The sequence below is a fragment of the Cupressus sempervirens genome, chromosome 11 (assembly GCF_028749045.1).
Source record: "Cupressus sempervirens isolate cs-2001-9-10 chromosome 11, ASM2874904v1, whole genome shotgun sequence".
Taxonomy (NCBI): Eukaryota; Viridiplantae; Streptophyta; class Pinopsida; order Cupressales; family Cupressaceae; genus Cupressus; species Cupressus sempervirens.
In genome coordinates, this window is record NC_143128.1 from 285,079,541 (window position 1) to 285,104,396 (window position 24,856).

A 24,856-nucleotide genomic window follows, 5' to 3' on the forward strand; every position below is an offset into this window, starting at 1 on the left:
TCCTCCCAAGCTGGCTGACTGGGACCCTGTGAGCAAAAAAATATTAATTAGAACACCAAAACTGGCCCCCAATTAAATGCTTAACCAAATATTAATTTTGCCAAGATGAAATTTGCTTTTTTAAAATTGCCAATTAGACCAAAATTGCAAAAAGAAAGTAAATAATGCCTTGGAGATGTTAAATATTTCCATTTAATGATGATTTAGCAATTAATGTCATTAAAATTGGATTTTGGCTAGCCAAAATGGCTAGCCAAAAGCCATTTTTCAATATTAAATTACCAATTTCATTGAAGGCTTAAAATTTTTCAAGGCAATTTTAATCCATTAGAGCCAATTTTTTTTGCAATTTAATTCAAATCAATTTTGCCAAGCAATTTTAATTTTTGACAAAAATAAAATCATTTCTAGAGTCTAAAATCGATTTTGCAATTTGATTTCATCTTCACAAAATTAATTTTGTCACCAAAGAAAAATTTAAGATTTTCCATAACTCAAATCTAACAAAATTTCACCTTTTGAAAATTATCCAAATTTACACAATTATATCCAAATTTTCAAAAAAAAAACTGTTTAAGTACAAAATTTACAATTTTATCCTGCCAAGTGTTGCTGTTGAAATTTTGTCTGGCCTAAGGATGAAATTGGTTGTTCTGGAAAATCAAGTTGAAACTGGGTGAAAATAAACCTAGCCCTCTCCCCTTTGGCTTTGAAGGTGTCCAAGACTTAAATTTTTTTTTTTGAGAACTCAAAAATTTGCCAAGGCGATTTAAAAAAGGGCGTCCCCAAAATTTTGGGGCGATGGTGCGAGAACCTCACAACACTACCAAAACTTGGTTCTCTAGGAATTATAGCAAAACAAACTTGGTTTCTTTTCATTTCTTTTTCAAATTGTTTCCCATTAACCATGCAAACTTTTATTGCAGTACAATTAGCCTCATCTGGACTTTCAATCAAAGGCAACAATATTTGTTTCTTCTTAGTCACCCAAAGAGTATATTGATTCAATCTTCCATCATGTATGGCATATCTATCATATTGCCAAGGTCTACCCAACAAAATATGACAGCAATCCATAGGCATAATATCACACAAAACTTCATCAAAGTAATGTCCAATCTTGAACTTCACAAGGCATTGCTCACTTACCAATATATTATGCTCATCTTTGATCTATGAAACATGATAGGATTTAGGATGCTTCAACCTCTGCAATGAGAACTTTGTAACCAACTCTTTTAATGGACAATTTGTAGAACTTCCACTGTCAATGATTACCTTGCAACATTTTCAAGCCATCATACATCTTGTCTTGAAAAGGCTTCTCCTTAAAACAGGTTCCTCGTCACTTCCCTTATTACATAAGGTTCTTTTCACCATCAGATTTTGTCTAGCCTCAGGGCCACTTGGTGAACCCTCACCATCTCCTTGAATCACAACATTTATGTTACCTTGCCTACTTTCAAAAGATCTACATTCAAAGGATCTATGCCCTTATTTACCATATCTAAAACAATTACCATGAAAACCACCTCTAGAATAAGAATTACTTCTTCTTCGATAAGAACCAGTACCTCCTCGGTAAGAACTACCACCTCTCCACTCAGTCGTCCCCTTGTCATCATTCTTCCATTTAGATCTTCCTTTATCTTGCACAAAATTGTCAAATCTGCCACCTCCATAAGATCTACCTCTACCACCTCTTCCTCTTCGTTTTTGTTCATTCTTCTTTGTCAAGATCTCCTCAGCTTTCAAGGCATATTGGTATGCTTTTTTCACACTTTTCAATTTCACAAAACTTATTTCATCTTGAATTCCAGATCTCAATCCATTTATGTACCTTGCAATTTTCTCAACATCATCATCCACATATCCAGATCTGATGTCCAATCTATAGAATTCCTCAGTATACTCCTTCATACTCATGTCTTTTTATCTCAAATTTTGCATCTTTCTCAACAAGCTAACTTGGTAATCATTAGGGAGGAATTTGTTCTTTACTTTGTTTATCATCTTCACCCAATTTTTGATCTTCTCCTTTCCTCTCCTTTGGCTATCAGTTTGCAAATGCTCCCACCATAGTGAGGCATGACCTTTCAACCTTGTAATTGCAATCTTCACCTTCCTTTTGTCAGGAGTGTTTTCATACTCAAAGAACTTTTCCGTTTCAGAGATCCAATCCAACACAGCATTGGTGTCCAATTTTCCATCATAAGGAACAACTTCGACAACAAGTTGTAATGTCCCCGTTATAAAATAAATGTATTTAATTAAACCTTGTAAATGGGCAGATTGATTTAATATATCTTGAACTCATTTTTATTTTGTTTCGTAGTTGTGTCACCGTCGGCTAACTTTGTTTCGGAAAGTTTCCCGACAGGTATTTAAGCACGACTTGTAGGTAGTCTTTGGGTATGCTTTTGGGATTATTTTCTATGTACTGCGAATTCCTATTGGAGTTCTAGATCGTTCGCCATTTTGGAAGTGAAAGATCTTCCCTATTTGGCTCGTGCGGTTTTGGTGGGATTCAACCCTCACCCTATTCTGTCGTTGCATGTATTACTTCGCTTGGATCTGGAAAATCGAAGCATCATCTTTGGAAAATATTAATTGAAGGATTATTTGTATTCAAGTTTGTATTATTGTCTAGAGTCCATCTAAATTTGTTGTTATTTTTGTATGAGCAAAATTGTCGTCATTGTTGTGGTTGTATCACTTCCGACACGAATACTCATTGACAATTGTCCCTCCTTCAAACTTTCGTATTGCCCTTCATTTGCACCGTACGGCCTAAAACATACCATCACCGTACGGCCTGAAACACCTTCACCGTATGGCCTTTGATCTCTACCGTACAGCTCCTGCTTCTTCACCATACGGCCTCTCCTGTGGCTTGCTCCGGTACTGTACGGATATCTTGATAGAAACTTCGTACTTTCTCCACTTTCCTCTAGCGTACGGACCCCATTGCATCATATGGTTGGTCTTTTCGTTCGCGTACGGATTATTCAAGCTTCATCTCCACTAGTAACCTAGTCCTCTATACTTGAGAACATAAAAGTGGTATAATAGCAGAAAACGTCGGGAGCATCTTTGAAATCGTTCGAGAAAGTGGTCGCACAACACGTGCAGTGGCCGCGCAGCACGGGTAGTAGTCGTGCAGCATAGGCTATGACTGCGCAACACAGGCTGTGACCGTGCAGCACGGGAGCATCTCCGAAACCGTTCGGGAAATTTTTGGAATTTTTGAAAACATTACCAAAACCGTTCGGGAACATTATAGTGGTGTCAAAGCTTTTGATGCTGCCTGCCTGTGGAAGCAAATGCAAGTTTATACTCGAAGGAGAAGGCAAAGTAACCCTATTGATAGAATGGCAGATCATCAGGATTCCACGACAGAACTCATGAATCTTTTAAGAGAGCTGAACAGAAACCAAATGCAAATCAACGAAACCCAAAGGCTTATGCAGGAAACTCTACAAAATTTGGTCGAGGGAAAGACAAGAGAAGAAAATGGGCATAGCGATGATTTTGTTTCGAGAAGGACAAATTTTCAACCCTCTCGCTCTCGATGCTCGATACCTATCTTCCTTCCAAGGACGGAAGCACCACGCAAAGGAAGAGAGCTCACGTTTGAGGAAATGCAAGAAAAACTTTGGGAAGATTGGCGAAACGCGAATATGGAAGGTGATATATCTTACAGAGACTACGTTGATCTAAGAATGAGATATTCTAGTGGGGGAAATCGCGGTTATTTTAATGATGATCTCAGGAGAAAGATCAGAAAGGTAAACTTATCCCCATTTAATGGATCTGGAGTCATTACCGCACAGTCATGGGTCCTAAAGGCAGATACCTATTTCCAACTCAATCCAATGCTCGAAGAGGAAGCAATCAAGTTCGCAACACTTCATCTAGAAGGAGTGGCACATGAGTGGTGGCATCATGGATTGGTCACTCTGTCACGACCAAGTGACCTCTTATGTCGAGTTCACTAAGAGACTCATTGATCGTTTCGATGGGAAAGTTCCTGAGCTAAACTTCAAAGATCTAGCTCAGCTAAAGCAAATGGGCATGGTAGACAACTACATTATTGAGTTTCAAAGGCTATTAGTACTAGTGATAGACATCTCTGAAAGACGCTTGTGTTAATAGATGGGTTGAGTGAGCCTTTGAGAGGTTGGATCAAAGGGTTCAACTTGTGTGCACTCAAAAAAGCTATTAAGAAGGTGCGTGACATGGCCGCATCTTCCTCCAAAATTCACGTAGCTACACCAACACCATCCCCACAAGAAGACAAGGAGAAGGAGAGTTTAGAAGAAACCTCAGAATGATGAAGATTCTCGGCAAGAACTCCGAAGGAAAAAACTCTGTTTTACATTCAAAGAACTATGGGAACCTGGTTATCGTTGCCTTGGGAAGGGAAAGATTCATTACATTGAGGTGATGCCTGATGACGATGAAGGACAAATACCTGCAGCAACCAATGAAGACATTACCCAACAGGAGAGAATAAATGCCCTGATACAACAAGGGGGTTCCATTGCTACCCTCACTACATCGACTGGAGGTGGTATCTTCAAGGTTTGCGGCACACTTCATGGAAAACGACTGCCAATCATGATTGATAGTTGCACCACACTCAATTTCATCAATTCATCTTTGGTCATTAATAAAGGCCTGCACATAGTTGAGCATGGAGGTCTTGAGGTTAAGGTTGCAGGAGGAACCTTGTTACCTTTCACTCATGTGATCCCATGGCTACAAATTTCCATAGGAAACTATACCATGACAGATGATTTCTTTGTCATAGATTTGGTTGGTATTGATATCATTTTGGGTATTCAGTGGTTGGGAACTCTTGACCAGTACACCCAAAGTTTCAAAAGGATGGACTTTTCATTCGAGACGGATGGCAAGAAGGTGCTGCTAAGAGGAATGTCAAATAAAGGATCGAGGAAAGGCACAATAAAAAAGATGGAGGCAATTTTTAAATAGAATTTGGTCCCAAACGTTGCAAATAAAAACAAGATAGTCAACAACTCAACACATTCCTTGGATAATTGGTTGGCCCGTCTATTGGTCGAGTATTCCAAGAACACTTTTGCATGTGAGTTGATGGATGGCTATGTACGCGATGAAAGATACAAAGTTATTGATGACATCATTTACTTTGGTGGGAAGATCTACTTAGTGCTTGACTCGGAACTAAAGGAGCTGATTACAGAAGGTTTCCTAGAATCAGATGTGCATTTGCTTGAGGACAAGCAAATTTTGGGACAGGAGGACTGTAATGTCCCCGTTATAAAATAAATGTATTTAATTAAACCTTGTAAATGGACCGATTGATTTAATATATCTCGGATTCATTTTTATTTTGTTTCCGTAGTTGTGTCACCGTTGGCTAACCTTGTACACCCTCAGAAAGTTCCTCGACAGGTATTTAAAGACGGCTTGTAGGTAGTCTTTGGGTACGTTTTTGAGATTATTTTCTATGTACTGCGAATTCTTGTTGTAGTTCTAGATCGTTTGCCATTTCGGAAGTAAAAGATCTTCGCTATTTGGCTCGTGCGGTTTTGGTGGCATTCAACCCTCACCCTATTCCATTGTTGCATGTATTACTTCGCTCGGATCTGGAAAATTGAAGCATCATCTTTGGCAAATATTAATTGGAGGATTATTTGTATTCAAGTCTGTATTATTGTTTGGAGTTCATCTAAATTTGTTGTTATTTTTGTATGAGCAAAATTGCCATCATTGTTGTAGTTGTATCACTTCTGACACGAATACTCACTGACGATTGTCCCTCCTCACTTCCGTACTACCCTTCGTTTGCATTGTATGGCTTGCTAATTCCACCGTACGGCCTAAAACATACAATCACCGTATGGCTTGAAACACTTTCACTGTACGGCCTTTGATCTCTACCATATAGCTCCTACTTCTTCACCGTGCAGCCTCTCTTGCGCCTTGCTCGGGCACCGTAGGGACTTGTTGAAAGCAACTTCGTACTTTCTGCACTTTCCTCCACCGTACGGACCCCATTGCATCGTACGACTGATCTTTTCATTCGCGTATGGATTATTCAAGCTTCATCTCTGCTAGTAACCCTGTCCTCTGTATTTGAGAACATAATAGTGGTATTAGAGCAGAAACTGTCGAGAGCACCTTTGAAATTGTTAGGGAAAGTGGCACCATAGCATGGGTAGTGGTTGTACAGTACGGGGAACTAAGGCTGCGCAACATAGGCTGTGATTGTACAACACGGGAGCATCTCCAAAACCATTCGGAAAATTTTCGAAACTTTCGGGAACATTACTGAAACTATTCGAAACATTACACAGGCTTTGAATTTTCCCTAGACAACACTCTCAACAACCTTGCTTCATCTTGGTCTTCTTCAGGTTCTAGATTAGGGTTTGGTGCTACCGCTTCATCATCACTCACATCATCAAGATGTGTTCCTCTCCTCTGGGTTGTCTCTACAACATCTAATCTGGCTGCAATTTTTCTCAATGTATCTAATATTGCGTTATCAACATTTCCTCTACCTCGAACCATCTTTACAAATCAAGTTCTTGTAAGATTGCAACCCTCTACAAGTTATAGGTCAAATCCGTAGATTTGCAACCCAACAACCCAATTCACTTAGGGTTCTACATGATCCAATCACTACAAGAACGTACCTCGAGCACTGATACCACCTGACGTAGGAAGAAAGGAAAAATAGGGCCAAAGGCACAACCAACTTTCCAAACCACCCTGCAATAGTTAACATAGCGGAAAACACAACACAAGAAGAACACCAAGGAGAGAGAGAACAAGATGTTTATATATTCATCAGATAATCAACATACATGCCCAATTGTAAGGCCTTCTGGGTTTCGGCCAATTATTAAAATACAACTTTCAGATTCACAATCTAACTTCAAGTTCACACTTCTAGACACATATCGCTTCCTTCTAATCCTCTCTATTCTACCTAAAATACAATCCTAGACTTCCTTAAATACTTCTGTGGCCACAAGTCGGCCTGTTACAAAATTAAATCTTACATTAAATGCATGCGTAGCCACAAGTCGGCTCACATTAGACATTAACTACCTATAATGAAATTAAATACAAGCAAGGTCAGCCCAAATTGGAACTAGACACAGTTAACTCGACAAATGAAGACTTCACAAAACATTGGCACTCGACAATCACACGAGCTCAGCATCCAAAGAGTCACTCAGCATTGACTATGAATTCGACATTCTCCAACGCTCGACAACCATGGAGGACTTGACAACCAAAGGGTCATTCGGCAACCAAAGGAATCACTTGGCAACCAAAGGATCACTCGGCAACCAAAGGAATCAGTCGGTAGCAAGGGAATCACTCGGCAGCATCTAGCAAAATGAAGAAAAGCATAGGATTACAAGGTAGCCCAGGATGCTCTTGCATCACCTCCGTTAAAAAATACTCCATTTGATTTGCCTTAGCCTTGAGAGGGCACTTATGAGATAAGTCCCAAGGCTCTCTACAATGAAAACACAACTTCTTCCTCCTTAACTCATTCAAGGTGTCATTATCCAACTTCCTATTATCCCCTTTTGGTTGTGCATCCTGGTAAAAAGTTTTGTTGTCCTTATCCTTATCCTTCTTCGTATGTGAATCTGTAGGCTGAAATCTGCTCTTAAAAATAGAAGGTGCTAAGTCATGAGCCTTTTGAGTGGCCTCCTGTAGTGTTGCCAAGTCATGCCCTTTGACCCAACCCCTCAAGGGATCTGAGAGTCCATCCATAAATAGCACTATTAATCTCCTCTCTGAAATATTTATAACCAACACAACTAACTTCTGAAATTCACTGATGTATGTCTCAACTGATCACCACTACTTGAGCTGTGCCAACTCCTTACACTGTAACTCTGGATCTTTGGTATCAAATCTCTCTTTAAGTCTCTCAGTGAACTGCTCATAAGATGTGATTTGATTATACCCCAAGGTTACCATGCCATGGTGCCACTACTCATGTGATGGACCATCCAAATAAATAGCCGCATACTTGATAGCCCCCTCCTTAGGCATAGAATTCAGTTGGAAGTATGTATCTACCTTTAGCACCCAAGCTCATGTAGTCGTCTTCCTTGAAGCATCATAATAAGGTAAAGAAAGTTTTCCATCTTTGTTTCTAAACTCAAAGTTTTGATTCCTCCCTCCTACTCTAGGCATGTGTCTCATCCTCATGTCCATATAATCTCTGAGGGAAATATCCACTTGAAACTCCAGTCCACTAGCCTCCTAGTCCCTCCTGAACTGATCTTGTAACTCGGTAATCTGCGGTTCGTTTACTGGTTGAACTGGGTCTCTGGGTGAAAAGGTGGGTAGAAGAGGGCTTGAGCTTGCTGTCTGAGCTGGGCGTACAACTTGTCTAAAGTTATCAGCCTCATTCCCATTGTTGCCATGTCCATTATTATTACCATTGATGTTATTCTCAAGACCATTGTTTTTGCCTCGGCATCCATTATTATTGTTTGCATCACCTAGATTAATATTGACGCCCATCTATCTAGCCATAAGCTGTAGCATCATATCCATTTGCCTATTCTGCTCCTGTTGCATAAGCTGCCCCTCCTCTAACTTACCTAGGAACCATCTGAACACTACCTCCTCTTGATCTAGACCGACATTCCTGTCTCCGCCTAGTCTTTTATTCCTGTCATCTCGGTCACCCATACTGTTGTCTTATTCAAAGAATATCTCCTCTATGTTTATATGACCGGATTCTATGTCCATCTACACAGATGAACTAGACTGCTTGCTCTACGAGTCCGAATCTTTGTTGTCTTGCTCTGGTATGGCATAAGTAAATGGCCTCTGTCGCATGCTCAAACATACATTCTTAACCTCTTTTATTTTTGATTTTAGTGTATTGACCTTTCGTTAAACACTTTTCCCTCTATCCGGCTTTTTTAAATTCCCTGTATAGCCTCCACAGGATGGCAGGGCTTAAAGCTTTGATACCACTGTAATGGGCACCCTAGAAATGCCCGAAAATTGAACCAATTGCTGATAGGAATTTAGTCAAATAATTTGCATCCAACTCTTAATTTCATTGTTAAATGTTTAAACCCCTTTATGGCTCCGAAAATAAATTGTTTGTTTGTTTTTATTTCTTTACATAGATTTGAAACCACATAACATGAACAAGAGGGAATTTATAATAAAATGCAAATTGAAGATTGAACTACTGTTGAAATAATATTAATTCTTAAACTAATAAAATCAAATACATAGCAGACTTTTCAACTCACTAATTACTCTAGCATTATAACATAATATTCCAGTAATAACTTCCCATCTTGCTGCTACAGTAATATGAATAGTGCCGCGCTACAGTAAAATCTGCCTTCAATCAGTCCAAGACCCTCATAAAATCATCCCTTCACAATGGCATAAGAATTGAACAAGAAGTGAGAATGATATGAGCAAACACCCAATCCGTGTGTAGCTGGAAATGTGCCCAATCTGCCCATTAATGAAGCTGATAGCAATGAATTCTAAAGGTCAAACCCCAAGGGAATGACATCTAGAATGTCACATGAGAGGATAGATGTCCTCTGATGCCAAGAACAGATCTGCAAGTTACACATCAATTTCTTCCCATATTCCACCTGCCGAATGAAACCACTAATGCTCCCTTTTATTTTTTCTTCAAAGGTCGGTTCAACTCACATGAGCAATGTGGGATAACAGATGTGCAATATAAAACATATTAAAATAATCACTTATGTCTCCCTTAGGTGCCCCCTTTGATTTGCACACATTCCCATAAAATTTAATATTAAAATAATACTTTAATATTTTACAACTTAAATTAAATGTTACTTTAATAATACTTCAGGCATAAAAGTATATTAGCTATCGAACTCCAAACAACACAAGTGATAGCTCGTTGGAAAGCTCTTGCCTAGCAATATCAATTTCAATCACCAAAACTAGCCTTCCTTGTGTCCTGTTGACTTACTAAAAATAGTAAGTATGCATGAAACAGAGTAAATCAACTTTGTTTTGGCCAAAATTAGACATAACTAGGCCAAAACACTCTAAGATCCCTTTAAACCCTTTGTTAGCCCTCGGGACCATGTAGAACTAGGCTAATGCACACACACTTGGTCAACTGCTAAAGTGGGGACATTACATTGTTCTTGTTGCATTTTATAAAGTTTGAAATTCGTAGTGGAATTTTCAGCAGTTGTTATTTGTATGGCATGGTTAAAAGAGAGTTATATTTTCAGAATATACTATCTCATAAGGCAATAATATATATCAGTGTCAAATATTTATCTATGCAAATTTTTTGAAGCTTGTAATGGTGAATAGCTCATTACTCATTCTGGCATTGTGCATTAAAATTAAGATATCGTATATACAGTGATAGCTGAACTGTTCTGCAATTGTTTGACGAAATGTTAAACTATTAAAAAATGAAGAAAATTGATGATTGTTAAGGATATAGTCAACTAGGGTTATTACACAGGGGTCCCATAAAGTCATAGATAAAGTCATAGTGTCACACATATGACAAAGGAGTTTAAATGGAGTCACCATAGATTCTCTCACGTGGTGGTGTCATGGCGTCACACGCATGACATCCACCATAAACCATATCAGAGGGTGGATCCATCACAACTACTCCCAGAGAGTGGAACATGAGTTCTACATTAAGCTTCTCTCTTCTAGAGAAGAATCCAATTAGGTGTATTTCAAAAAATCACGAAGGCTAGCACTCCCTCTCTACAATGGCTTTATTCTTCACAACTCCAATCTAGTCTTCAAATGCACAAACTTTACTTTGGTAAGAGACTTGGTGAGAATATTAGCTGTTTGTTCTTTAGTGGTAATGTACCTTGTCTAAAAACAACATCTTCATGGTCTACTCCCTCTGAATCAATATGATCAAAGATCCATTTGGCAGATCTTCTAGAAACTCTCAGTGTTCTGATCACAACAGTATTTGTAGGAGTAGTCTCTCATATTCAAACATTGTTGTCTGATTTCATAGCTACACAAGTGAATGTAATAAACTGTGGATATGTCCCCAGATTTGGCTACATCAGACATTCATGCTAATCTGGGTTCCTTCTAAAGGTCCAAGTACATTCGTCAACCTCTTGTCTTCCTCGTCCAAGGTTGCTTCTGATGTAATGTCAGAGTCCCTCTAAATGCTATTTTCCTCTTCTTTGAAAATGTTTCAGCCATCAACTTAGTCATATGATTGTAATTATTTCAAGTATCCATCTTTCCTCGAAGATCAATTGAATTAGATCCTCTAGCTGCTCCCTCTTGTCATAGAAAGATATCCTTCATACATAATTCCAATCATAGAAGATAATAGATTCACATCTTCTAGCATGATGAACATATGACTAAGATACAAAAACACTTTGGAGCTAGAGTCCTAAGATTGAGACCTCTACACTTTGGAGCTCTTATAGTGTCTATAGGAATGCAAATAAAAGTAGTACTAAAAATTATAAAATACTTATCTCATTACTCGAGAGATTGCTCATTAACATCCACTGTGTTTGAGAGCCAGCCTTCTATATGATGCGTCACACCATGCATTAAGTAAATACAATTTATTCCACTACCAACACGGTGCCTCTTGCAAAATTAGAGGCATTCCCATGTGCCTTCACACTGCCTGGACATTGTCTTCTATAGGTGGTTGTTCGTGATAATACTTGTTTCACATTTGCTAACATCTCTCAAATGTATTTGCACATTTATATTCACTCTGAGATATTTTGTCCAACAGTTCATGTGTGTGGTCTGTGAGTCCACATTTCATGTACATTCTCTATGCTTCATACATGCATCCCTACTACCAAAGAAGGGGGAAATGAAAGTTCTTTTTTTTTGGAGCTTGGCTTTATCCTTGCCAATTATATCCATTTAAAGAAACTTTTACTGAATTGGTTTTACACACTGTTTACGCTCAGGATGCCATTCAGAGGCACGTAGTCAAAAAGTTAACACATCATTCCATTGCCTATACATCTTGCATGCAATTGGTTCTATCCCTACTAATTTCAGTTATAGCATGAGCCTGCTGCAGTCCATGTGGCATCATAATATGGAGACGGTCCGACTCATTATGCACTCTCTTGGATGTGTTATGTGCTATTCTTGAACCAAATTCTGAATCAATTCACCAACCAAAATAAATGCATCCACATGAATATATATGTATTGGCAATTATTTTTAGGCTTGCAACTGGTCAACAGAAAATGCTACTTCTTATGCCAAGAATCAGCAGATCAAGTAATAAGCGGTAACTTATATTACAGTCATGACTCTTATAAAAGCATTTCAGGGGAGGATAAACATCACGGGCATTAATGATTCTCAGATGTCTTCTTTCATCCTGTAACCTTAATCACTAAAATTCTGATTGATATCTTATTAATTTCCTTTGTGTAGTCATCAATACTTGCTAATCATTCACCGACTAATAAGATATCTTGTCAGATTAATCTTCAGCATCCAATTGAGTGGCTTTCCCCAAAAAGAAACATCTCACTGTATGGTTTAGAAGAGTATACAATCTATTATTAGTCATGGCCCTGTATAACACATTATGTCTTACAAAGTATATATCTACCATAGGTAGCATCTTCAATTCAGCCCAAGCAATATAACCAACAATCACCCCATTCACATAATTGTGAGCAATGTTATTTGGTTTGCGATAATAGTTTATAATCACACCATTTAGTATATTGCAACGCAAATATATTCACAGGGATGTCAATGAGGATATTTCCTTAACCTTCTCATATTGGATATTTCCTACAAACTAACCCAGTATTCTTTCAATGATAGAAAATACAAATCTAGTCTGAGTTTCCAAAGCTGAAAGTATTGATCGATGGTTTCCCCATTATTATATTATTTATGGCAATATTATTTGAATATGTGTGTTCACCAAAGTCTTTATATATCACACTTCAAAATGCTTCAAGATAATAAGTCAGCGCCTGCTCTAATTTCTTTTCCCCTTGCATTACTTCCATGAAGAATAATGATGGAGTTCATATTCTGTACTCTTGAAATGGCATATGAATTACTATGAATCGTTGTCTTCTTGATCTATGTGGGTTTGAAATGAAGTCGACTCCTTCATATGGTGATGACCTATCCAGGAATGATATGCTCATGAAGTCCGATATCACAGAACTAGAATCCACTACAGATTATAAGATATGATAAATAATAATTGACATGCTTATATCGCAGATATACATCTGAAAAATCTCTTCTTTAATGCAAAGTGAACAGATATCTCTTTAAACCCTTTGCACAGAACATATTGACGAGCCATACGCAAGCTGAACATATGGACCACATGAAGATCCCTGTTTGCATGTACACAATTGAGTCTGCAACTATGAGCACATTCAGTGGTGACCAATGATCTACAGTAATCACCTTACTCAATATTCACAATAGGAGTTATTTCCATTCATCTCCAATGCGAGTCTCACAATAGTTTCCAACTTGGATTACAGTTTGATCAGAGACTGCCCCCTCATTAACAATAAATTACAAAGGTAAATTACGGTCATCTTCTGAATCTCAAGGTTTTGTCTGAATCTGCCACATAATCCATCCGATGGTAGTGGATCATTTCACACGATCCATCCTGGTGAATATATGATCAATATAGATCAGGGATGTACATCCCGATCTAAGAGATAACAATAATCTGATAGCTCAGATTTTCATACTTAGGTTGATCAGTTAATGCAAGGATAGTCCTGATATATTTTATGGCAAGATAGTTAAGTATAAGTGTGTGTATGGATGTATACCAGTTCATCACCAGTTCAGATGATGAACTGGTTTACACACATATGCATACAGTTTGCCAGTTTTTCCTTGAATTCCGACTGACGTTATCACGTTTTAACATTTTGAATACTTTTCAACTTGCCAAGCACTTCGCAAATTCTCTGAGTACTCAACAAGTGATTTTTTAAGTTGCTAGTCAGAATTTATGGGTTTGTCTAGTCCAAGTTGAGTTGGAAAATGGGAACTATGATATAAAGTTTAAACCATTGTAGAAAAAATCTCTCTCCGGAAATACTTGGCTAACCAAAAGTGAAAGATCTTTTCAAAATAAAAATTAAAAAAGAAACCCAAAACGAATAGCAAAAAAGAGAAAAATGAAGAGAGTACTATTGATATATCTAAAGGTAATGCAATTGTATACAGATAGAGAGAGTGAAGATAAATTAGAGTATATATAAGAAAAAAATTAAAATTGAATATTGGTTTTTAAATTAATTTACAGATTACTAATCTATTGCACAATTCATAGCATACTACTACATTGTAACACACTAAAGTATGTAATAAAACTTTGATATTCAAAACTGATAGCATTAAAAGACTAGTGCAACTTGTTTAGGAAGGGGATATTTTCATCTTGAGCTATATATTTATCTTTTCTGTAGTGGCCATTGGCCAAGACTAAATCTATCCAATGCGAGCCTTTTTTTATTTTTTTACTTTCTTTCTATAACTACTCTCTCTTTTCAACTCAGCCCCCTTTCAATTTCTTTAGACTTAGGTTAGGAAAGATAGGGAGCTGACTCTCAAATCCCATAGATTTTAGGTTCCACCCACATTGCCAACTGCATCTCTTTCCATTTTCTGGATTTGTATGGTGCATCAACCCTTCAATAGGGCCTTTAGAATGATAAAAAACTTATGGTACACTGCCGGGTCTCAAACATAAGGGACAGCTCTTGGTAACTCTTGATGAAATTGGCCATGTTAACCACTCTTGGATTATTTAATAGCAAGTCTTGTTAAAGCTTAGTGTCTTTGTCCCTAAGGATGCATGCTTTTTCACTTCTGTACTCTGCTGAAAATTGAAATGTTTCATTCTTCATAATTATCTTCTCGTATTTGATCATTCGTTCAGCCTCTATTATCTATGCTAATGTTATCCTTGTGAACCATTGTTCTTGTTTGACTAATATTGGAATTGCTTTATGCAATCTACTTCAATTCGTCATTGGAAAAAATAATACTGATCAATGATATATCATTTCAATTTACATGCCTCAAAAAGTAGTTATGTTTGCAAGAGAACGAGAGCATTTTAATGTTCATATTAGGTTGACAATTGGTTAGCCATCAATCCAGTTGTTTTCCTTTTTGACATTTGCTTGTTAATTTTAGTCAGTCCTTTGGCAGGAAAAACCTTTAATTATTCAATATATTAGTTTTAGCATTTCTAGTGATCAATAAATTGAACGTTTGTGTATTTGCCATTCACTTCTTGCTTATTGTTTCTGTATTCAGGTATCGTACACTGATTATGTTGCTGCAGGCTCATTAACAGCTGCAAAAGAGAAAGGATTAGTAAGTGGTTCTGGAATAAGGTTTGGTATTAAGAAAAAAATTTATTAATAGGAATATTTCTGGTGGAGTTTCATCCATCTGTAATTCTATGATTTTTCATGTTTCTTCAATCATCTCTGTCATTTTATGATGGTTGACAATCTTGCAGTAAGTCATCCACTTACATGCACTTGTTTAGTTATTTTGCATTTTTTGTTTATTTTTCAAAAATCCCGGCAAGAGTTATGGGTACAAAGCACCCAACCCAGTCTGCCCAAACTTGGATGCATTATAGGGGTGTAACTATGCATTTTACAGTCAGGGACACCTGCATTTCACAAAACAAAAATTGAAGATTATTGTAGCAATGATAAAAAAGTTGTGTATTGAATAATATAAATAAAAATATTAGATGCTAGATGCTAGATGCTTCTCCAAGTTTTGGGATGTGGACAACAGGGGATGGTGGGGTATTTTTTTGTTACAGGTACTTTTGTGCCATTTTTTAGGGGATGACTATTAAAAGGTAGTTGATATTTATAAAATATAGAGAAATTGCAAATATTCATATAATAATATGGATAAAATATTTATCATTGACATTGTGAATGCTTAATAGATATCACTAGCTTGAATTGAGATTTCACATGAGAATTGGCAAGCAAATCAAGAAAATTCAAATGCTTTCATTGTAAATTTGTACACACATATAAGAACTATTAAAGCAAATACCTAAAGGATCCAAGTTTCAACTATGAATTTACATGAACTAGGAAAATATATGTCTGTCCATAATAAGAAGATTAAAGTCAAAGGCCAAAATTAAAATTGGAGCTTGAGTTGAAGTCAATGCTAGTATAAGGGTGTGCCAAAGGCAATGAAATCCCAACCAATCCCCTCTGTGTTTCCTCATTGATTTATATATTATCTTTGTGATTAACATGCAAACATAAGGTTTGAGTTTGACAATAATCAAGAGTCTACCAATCTCTTAGCAAGAAAGTGTGTATAACTACAAACTTCTCTGATGGTCTAGAGGTAAGGTTTCTCCTCTTCACTGATGGGATGAAGCTATATGTGGACCAATTCTTCTTTGCAACAAAGGAACTGATGACTCGTGAAAGAAGATAAAGAAGTAATTTCAACTCCAGTGCATCCTTGCCATGCCATGTCCATCATCCAATAGGGTCAGTTTGAGCTAATGTAGCTCTATTTCACATTCCCTTTGACCTCGTGAACGTTTGGATCATGAAGATTGATAATGTGAGCCATTGTGTGTTGAGTAAAGTAGATTCTCTTTAGTATAGATTTTCAGAACGGTCTTCATGAAGCCTTTTTTCACTTCATCATGAGATGGAGACACTCTTTTTAAGTCTTGTTGTAAACCATTTGGGATTGAGAGCATAGGCTGTAATATGAAGTGGGGTGTTCATAAATTTCCAATATTACATCACAATGGGCCTAAGATGCTACTCATAAAATCCCCTTCTCCAATAAAATCCCCTTCTTCTCAAACAAAATAACCACAAAGTCCACGAAAAATTGTTGATTGCCAATAATTACCTTCAGGGTAATGAGTGTTCCAATTGGTTTCATGCAAAGTTGGTCAGCACCCCCCAAATGGAATGTTGGTGGCGAAAGTGTCAACTTGCGAAGGGTTTTCCATGTCTCCTCCATTAGTACATTTACGTTGGTTCGTCCCTCTACAATGGTGTTCATTAGCCTTTCTCCCATTATTTCCATTTTGCCCATAGTTGGTGTCCCCTTGACACTAACTGCAAATAACATCAGATTTGTGGTGGAACTATCTTTTTGTTCCTCTTGGTCGTTAGTGTTGTTACCAACTACATTGGTAGTAGCCACCTTCAATTGTGGCATGTTCTTGTTGATGTGAGTTTTGTTCCACTACAACATGTAGAATCAAATACTTTGTGTCATAGGATGAAACACCAAATTGCCAACTCTCTCTTGAATAAGGAATGCTCATATGCTAAACAATGTATATAGAGTGTGTGATCAAATGAGACAACCTTAAGATTCATTTTTTATTGTGGACTTCACTTAGTTTAGATGATTTGATATGTTGGTTATCAGAAAGGAACTTATGTCATTCATTGCATTCAATGGATTTCAACTTGACTTTTTCTTCTTCAAATCACTATCAACCAAATAAACTGCAAAGAGATAAAAATAAAATTTATTAATGTCCAATGAGTGACCACAAAGGGCACGAAGGGATTGAGGATATGTACAAAGGAAACCTGACAACAGGAACACGAAACAATGACCAGAAACCGACCAAGAAAAGAGAGAGAAGGAAAAAGCAGAGACCCCAACAAGCTCGAGGGGTGGAAGGGGCAAGACGGTAACCCCACCATGCCAAATATAGCTAAGAGGCTAAAGAGGCAGTGAAAAGCCTTAGAATAGAGGGATAACTTCTAGAAGTGTTAATGGTAGTTTAGCATTGTCGACAGTGCTATTGCCTCTAGAGGTGTCTTGAATAGGTAGAGGGAGTGAATATGGATCTCTATGAATAGGATCTTTGGGTCCTCGCAACTCTAAGATAAAGTGGTGAGTCCATGTGCCTTTTGGTGCAATGAATTTTCTTGGGAAGCAAGAGGTCACAAACTGATCCAATAAAGGATGCATGAGGTGTTGAATGGAGTAGTCCCTTGAGTGAGTAACCTCTTGAAGATAAAGAGCCGGACATCTCCTAATAGATAGGACAATGAAAGATAAAGTGCTCCACCATCTTCACCTCACTGAGAGTACAATGCTGACAGTTTTTTCACATCTATCCAATGAGTGATCAGTCTCGATACAGAGATAAGGGGAACCAACTTTGAAGGACCCAAGAGGAATCTTGAGGGAGTTTTGCTAGTGACAAGAAGTGTAGGAGTGTTGAACAATGATACCATCTTGAATCTCTTAAAAATGCTCAGCATAGAAGGCCATCTTCAGACAAAGCGCCATGTGGGGGCTCACCCAAGTGGTATGAATGTACTACCTGTAGATATCCTCTCTAACGCTTTTGTTCAAATCTAGCTTCGGGTGGAGATGGCAGCAAGGGCATTGAAGGAATATTGGAATAGGGGAAGACGGTCAATCTCAATCTCAATAGTACCTAGAAGGGAATCAATTCCAATAACCATCCACAAGATTGAGTAGAGGGAGCAACAGAGAGTGCAAGGGACTCCAATAAATAGCCAGCAAGGTAGGGATATCTCAAAGGATCCTCCCCAGAGTCAACAAAGCTGCAAAGATGATGAAGTAGACAAGGTCAAAAATGGCCTCAAGCTTGAAGAGGCATGCCTCAAACTCAACGAGAACAATACTATGAGGTGAAAATCGTATACATTTGACAAACCACCGAAGGAGAAGAATCTGCACTTGCTTGATAGAGGTCCAGACCGACTCAATAAGACAAGGCCCCTAGACCACAAAACCATAGAAAGGCGTGGGGCACACAAGACTGTAAAGAAGTGTCATCTTTGACAGGATGTCCAAGAATTGATGCCTAAAGCATTGTGTCTGAAGAAGAGCAAGGGAACCAAATCCCTTATAGATAGGCGGTTGGATAGCATATCCCAGACCGAACTGGGGACTAGAGAACAAGATCCCTAAATAGGTTAAGTATTGGCCATCTTGATCTCAGAGTCATCCAATGTGAAGTGAAGATGGAAAGCCTTAAGAAAATTAAAGACCATAACCTTGGTCTTACCCAAGTTCATAGATAGCTGTCTTCGATCATAAGAGGAAGCCAAGTAATCCAACTGTCTTTGTAAGCCTCTAGGGGAGGAGGCTAAAGAACCACATCATCGACGAAGAGTAAGATAAGAATCAAAATATGGTGAAGAAGGCAATCATCACTCATAAGAAAGTGAGCATGAAGAAAACCCTTGAGCTCATCAATATAAATCTCAAACGGAGTAGCAGATAAGGGACAACCCGACTTCACCCTAATGGTGCTAGCTGGAGAAGCCAGAGGGAGTCCTAAGATGACCAAAACTAGCTTGTAAAGTCTCATAATAGCAATGAGAAGTGTGTTGGAGATGTCGATGTCTTGAAGTCTTTGAAAGAGAGTCCAGCAGGGGACTGTGTCAAAGAAATCAACAAAGCAGTAGTAGATGTTTGAGAAGTTAGGGAAGGCTTCCTCAATGATGGTGTGAAGAGTCAAGATGTGGTCTATAGTTTGATGATCCTGTTTGAAACCTGCCTGACCTTTGGCCCTAGCCTGACACTAAGCAAGCTCTCTAGAAAGACGGATATTAAGGGTCGTAGCATACAATTTAGGGGAAGTGTGGCCGGTCATAACAGTTTTGTAGTTACCAGGATCGGAAATTGGGCTTTTATGGATCAAATAAATCAACCCTTTCAAGATACGACTCATTTATAACTTTGTTCTACTCTACCTCCCTTATTTGAGCCAAATCTATTTGTTCTTGCTGATGTTTGATCTGGTCTTTATTGAACATGGTTTTGTGCATAATTCAGTTGTTGATACAAAAGAAGTATTCTTCGTGGTTTGCACAATAACCACTCCATCACTATCTTTAACAATATTAAGTAATATGGGTTTGTCAGGGCCCTTGACATTGACCATGCAGAAAGGACTTCAATTTTAAAGTTATACCCAAACCCACTTATTTACTTGTCAGTGTCGAATTCAGCCACGAATGTGGGGTCATCTTGTTTCCTGATGTGATCAAGTGAGAACAAATGTCTAAGGGACAAACCGGGAACAATTAACATGTTACTTTTCTGAACTATTTATCTGGCCTCATCTAGAGTACAATTTATTTCGAGATTCAACTCTTTAAGGGTTTGGTCAACAATCTCCTCATGTCTGGATTCATAAACTCCCACCAAGTTGAGCTTTCTTTTCTTCAAAGTCTTTCATCTTCATTTGAATCCAGAAATCCTAAAATTCCTAAGTCTCAATAAGGTTTTCATCTTCAATGATCCTGGCCAATTTGGCCTCTCTTTCATCCATGAAATCAATAGGTTGCTTCTCTTCTTCAAGTTGGGCCTTATAGCCATGCACGTCCTCTTGAAACACTAAAGAAGATTAGGCTTATTCAGCTCCTCATCATTTCCGAGTGTCTTGAGTACACTGGCAACTTCATCTGTATCTCGTCCTGTTGAATCATCATAAGGAACAATCAGGGCCATTTCATCTTCCTTTTGCTTCTTGACTGGAGGGGGATTGGGTGCATTGTCTGAATCTAATGAATCTGAAATGATTAACTTCCGATGCCTTTTGGGGGAAGAAGACTTTACCTCTGAAGGTGTATTACTAGTGGCTTTCCCATTTAATTTCTCAAAATCTCTTAAGCCAAACTCCGTTCTTACTACTTCATGAATTTGATCTCTATGGAAACAGGGATGCCCCTCTTTTTTTCTGTCTTATTCTAATTTCCTCAATATGTTCCATTTCTTCTACTTCTGCAGAACTTCTTTAGAATAAATACAATATTGGGCAATGTCCTCACTTACATCAACCTGATGTTTAATGTCTTTGATAAAAGAATAAATATAACCTTCAGGGTCATAGACCTTCTCATTTTCATTTTCCAAATGGTACCCCTTCTTTAAATAATTTTGAACCAGTTGAATAGCACCAGAATCAATGAACTGTCCTGCACATCTAACTGTGTGGGGCATAAAAGTCCCCTTCATCCTTGGTTGGTACCATTTATTCCTTCTCAAACCACAACAATTGCCATATGAACTCTAGGAATGTGATCCTCTTTGGGACAAAAACCTGCAGTTTATGGCGAGCTTGTTTGCATCCGTACACTCTAATAAGAGTGTGATCCCTTTTGAAAAATGAGTCAGCAAAGTTATGGGGATGACGCTTTTGAGGGTTATATTCTAATGGTCTTAAGACCCTTCTTATCTTGCTTAATGACCCCTATCCAATCTTCTGTAATTTTGGGTTAGTGGTCTTATGACTTTGCAAGACCTCTCTTTTCAATAGTTATCTTCAGGATGAGTCTGGTTATCTTTCTGGGCCTTGAATATGCAATATGGAAAGAGAATCTTGATGTCAATATAATGATGGTATGTTGATTGTTTCATGTTCCTATGCTGACCACCACCTGGAGAAAACATTCTCCTCCCTCTATAAATCAATTCCTTATTTGTATGTAAAACAGTAATCCCAGATTCTGCTAAAAGGCAGTTCCCTCCAATAGAATAGTCTAACTAAAGAGGTTATGTTTCATAACTCCTAAAGGAGTGAGGTTGAACACCTTATACTCATTGATGAATTTGATAAGACACGATGTCTAAAACCATCCCTCAAACACCTTTCTTTCTTTGGTGCTAATACCTTTCTTGTTATTGATTCTACTAATAATTGCATAACTGTTATAAATTAGATTTTACCTGTCATTTGTCTTTATTAATAGCAATAACTAATTATGTTTTTGCCACATGGACTGTTATTACATCCAATCATCGAACAGATATTCAACAATTGCTAATCCTTCTCAATTACTTCTGCGACCACTAATATTGATTAGTGTAATTAATTGAATGATGTATTAAGTCAAACTTGTATACGAGATCTTTCGGTAATTAATTTATTTTCCCTTGCCTTTCATAAAATCACTGTTATTGACAATTGCTGATAATCTTCTCAAAACAATGGTGGCTAATATTTTTCATTTATAGTAATCATTCATTACTCTCTAATTGACTCTGCTGCCATGGTTATTGGCTTAGAAGCCACTTCATATACATTGTTAAATACTTTGGCTCAACTCCTGCAAAATAGGTGTATCTCCTTTCAATAACTATAATCTCAATTCTTGATAATTTTTTTATCATTATTGTTCGATGGTAACAATATAACTAATATCAATTCCATCACTTATTAGCTGTTGGATATACACATTATAAGTCACTGACTTATTAATATTTATGTCATTTTGTGCACTTAGTGAATAATGCCTTCACATTATCATTTCCTTCTATTGATGACGTAGCAATTTAAATATCATTGTATCCTCTAATCCATTATTTACTATTTAATTGGTGGCTCCTCCAAATAGTATTATTGTGGAACTTAGATAAGTATGTATGACTGGCCATCACTTTGAATATGCTAAGTTGGTTTTAATCGCTGCTTTTAACTTTCTTCATAACCCTGTCGATTATCATAACTAAGTCATGTTTGCACATCTTATTATAATTAACTTTCTTAACGTCGATTAATATTTGTGTAGTTATTCTAAATGGTATGCTTGTCTATAGTTTGAGGTGTCAATTTTTTAACATGTCACTATGATTGGTGTACATTTTATATATTCCCTTTTCATTCATTATTTATTACATATAATTTTATTTCTTTATTATTATTATTTATTAATAAGTATATAATTGTATTGTTTCATCATTATTTACTATAAATCTTATTCTAGAATTGGGCATTACACTTGTGGTACCATTAACTAACACCTTTTTGGGTTGAGTGCCAGTTGTGCCCTCTAACATCTTTTTGTGCACTCCCTCGATGCCATGAGGTGAGTTGCCTTCCCACTGTTTATGGACCAATTAACGAGGAAGGCCTTGAAATGGCCAACTGACACCTTCTCAAATATATGTAGTAATATTCTCTTAGAGGTGGCAAGATCATTGCACAACATGAAGATCATTGCACTACATGAAGAGCGTTTTGTTGTACACATACATCCCTATCTTCAACCACAAAAGTGGTTTTCAATTTATTCTTGTAATATTGATTTGATTGTATCTCAAGAACCTATCCATGAACGAGTACATCTCTTTCCCTACATTTTCTTTCAATATGTTGTTATTGGAAGGGCTATGGAAGGGGTCCTTAATGGCGAGGACATTAAGGGATCTGAAATCTATGCAGTTATGGATTTGATTCACATATTTAATCAGGGAGATGATGATGGGTGACACGCATTCATTGGTTTGTACCTTGAAAATGCTACCTACTTCCAACGTCTTCTTTATTGCTTCCTATACCATAGCAATATAGTTCTTGTTCATATAGTATGACCTCTTCCATAGAGGTTGTGCACTAGGTACGAGAGAAATTTGGTTGACACAAAACTTTGGTGGTGCACCTTTCAAATCTTGGTACATCCAAGCTAAAACATCTTTATATTCTAGAAATATCTTGAATGCCACTGTCTTGAGTATGGGATCCTAGTCATCCTTGACCAAGATTACCTTCGGGTCATCTTCCTTCCCCATTTTTACCTTTTGTATGCTTGGTTTTCCAACTTCATTCCCTTGTTTGTCTCGAACCAGTGGGCCGGTCTACCATCTACCCTTGCCATTCCGTCATTATACTTGTTGTGCTTACGAGGGAACACATCATTGTGTGGCACTCTTCTTCAAACCCTAACATACTATAGTTTGGATGGAAGACTTGATAGTCTTCCATTTGCCAGTGAAGTAGTCCATTGAGGGAATCGGTTTTGTCCTTTGAACAATTTCCTAGTATTAGTATCCCCTCATTGTCAAGTTTCATCCTTCCTTTTGTGTCAAATTCCTCTGCTTTGGACTCCACTTATAAAGCCAAGCTTGGTTCTGTAAGTCAATTATGTACTTCTTACCTTCGCTCTCGATTGAGTGTGTTCTTCCAGTTGTGGTTTGTCTCCGCTATGATTAGCCAACCTCTTCTTAAAAGGGCATCACACCCGTTCTTCTCCACCGCAATGACTATGATGCCCAAGAAAACTTGTTGGGGACCATTAACTACGTTTTGCACGATGAGTAGTCCAATTGGTTCGATGTCATGTTCATCACACCCCCTAAATGGAAGGTTGGTTATTAGAGTGTCGACTTGCAAAAGGCTTTCCATGTTTCCTCCACTAGTACATTTATTTTAGTTTCCCCATCCACAATTGTGCTCATTAGCCTTTGTACCATCATTCACATTTCAACCATAGTCTGTGTTTTCTCAATGGCCACCACTAGTAACATCAGATCTGTTGTGGAACTTTCTTTTTGTACCTCATAGTCACTAGTGTTGTTACCAACCGTGTTGCTAGTAGCCACCTTTGATTGTAGCATGGTCTTGTTGATGTAATTTTTGTTCCACTACAACATGCAAAATCGAATACTTAGTTAGGATGGAACACCAAATCCCCAACTCTCTCTTAAATAAGTATGTGGATATGCTATACAATGCATATAGAATGTGTGATCAAATGAGACAATCTCAAGGTTCCTCCTTAATTGCGGACTTCCACTCATTTTTAATGATGTGATATGCTGGTTATCACAAAGGGTCTTATGCGATTTATTCAATGGATCTCAACTTGACATTAACTTCTCCAAATCACTTTTTACCAAAAAAATAAATGCAAAGAGATAAATCTATCCAACTCTAAGAATGTTAGACAATGTTGATAATGGGGTGAGCCTCTAACTAATCCTTGCTTCACAGTGTAAACGAGGCATAAAAGGGTG

At 37.6% G+C, this 24,856-nt stretch overlaps 1 protein-coding gene across 5 annotated transcripts in view; it reads left to right on the forward strand.

The window, feature by feature from the left end:
- The window catches only part of LOC149529220 (GTP-binding protein-like protein), a 275,708-nt gene that overhangs the window by 208,206 nt on the left and 42,646 nt on the right, over positions 1-24,856 (forward strand). For all 5 annotated transcript variants that reach the window (XR_016358646.1, XR_016358645.1, XR_016358647.1 and 2 more), the window contains exon 10: positions 15,362-15,421. Coding sequence is in view for 2 of the 5 variants with exons in the window: in XM_089809559.1 (XP_089665685.1) it covers positions 15,362-15,421 (60 nt within the window). In the remaining 3 variants the exon portion in view is untranslated. The remainder of the gene's footprint in view (positions 1-15,361; positions 15,422-24,856) is intronic.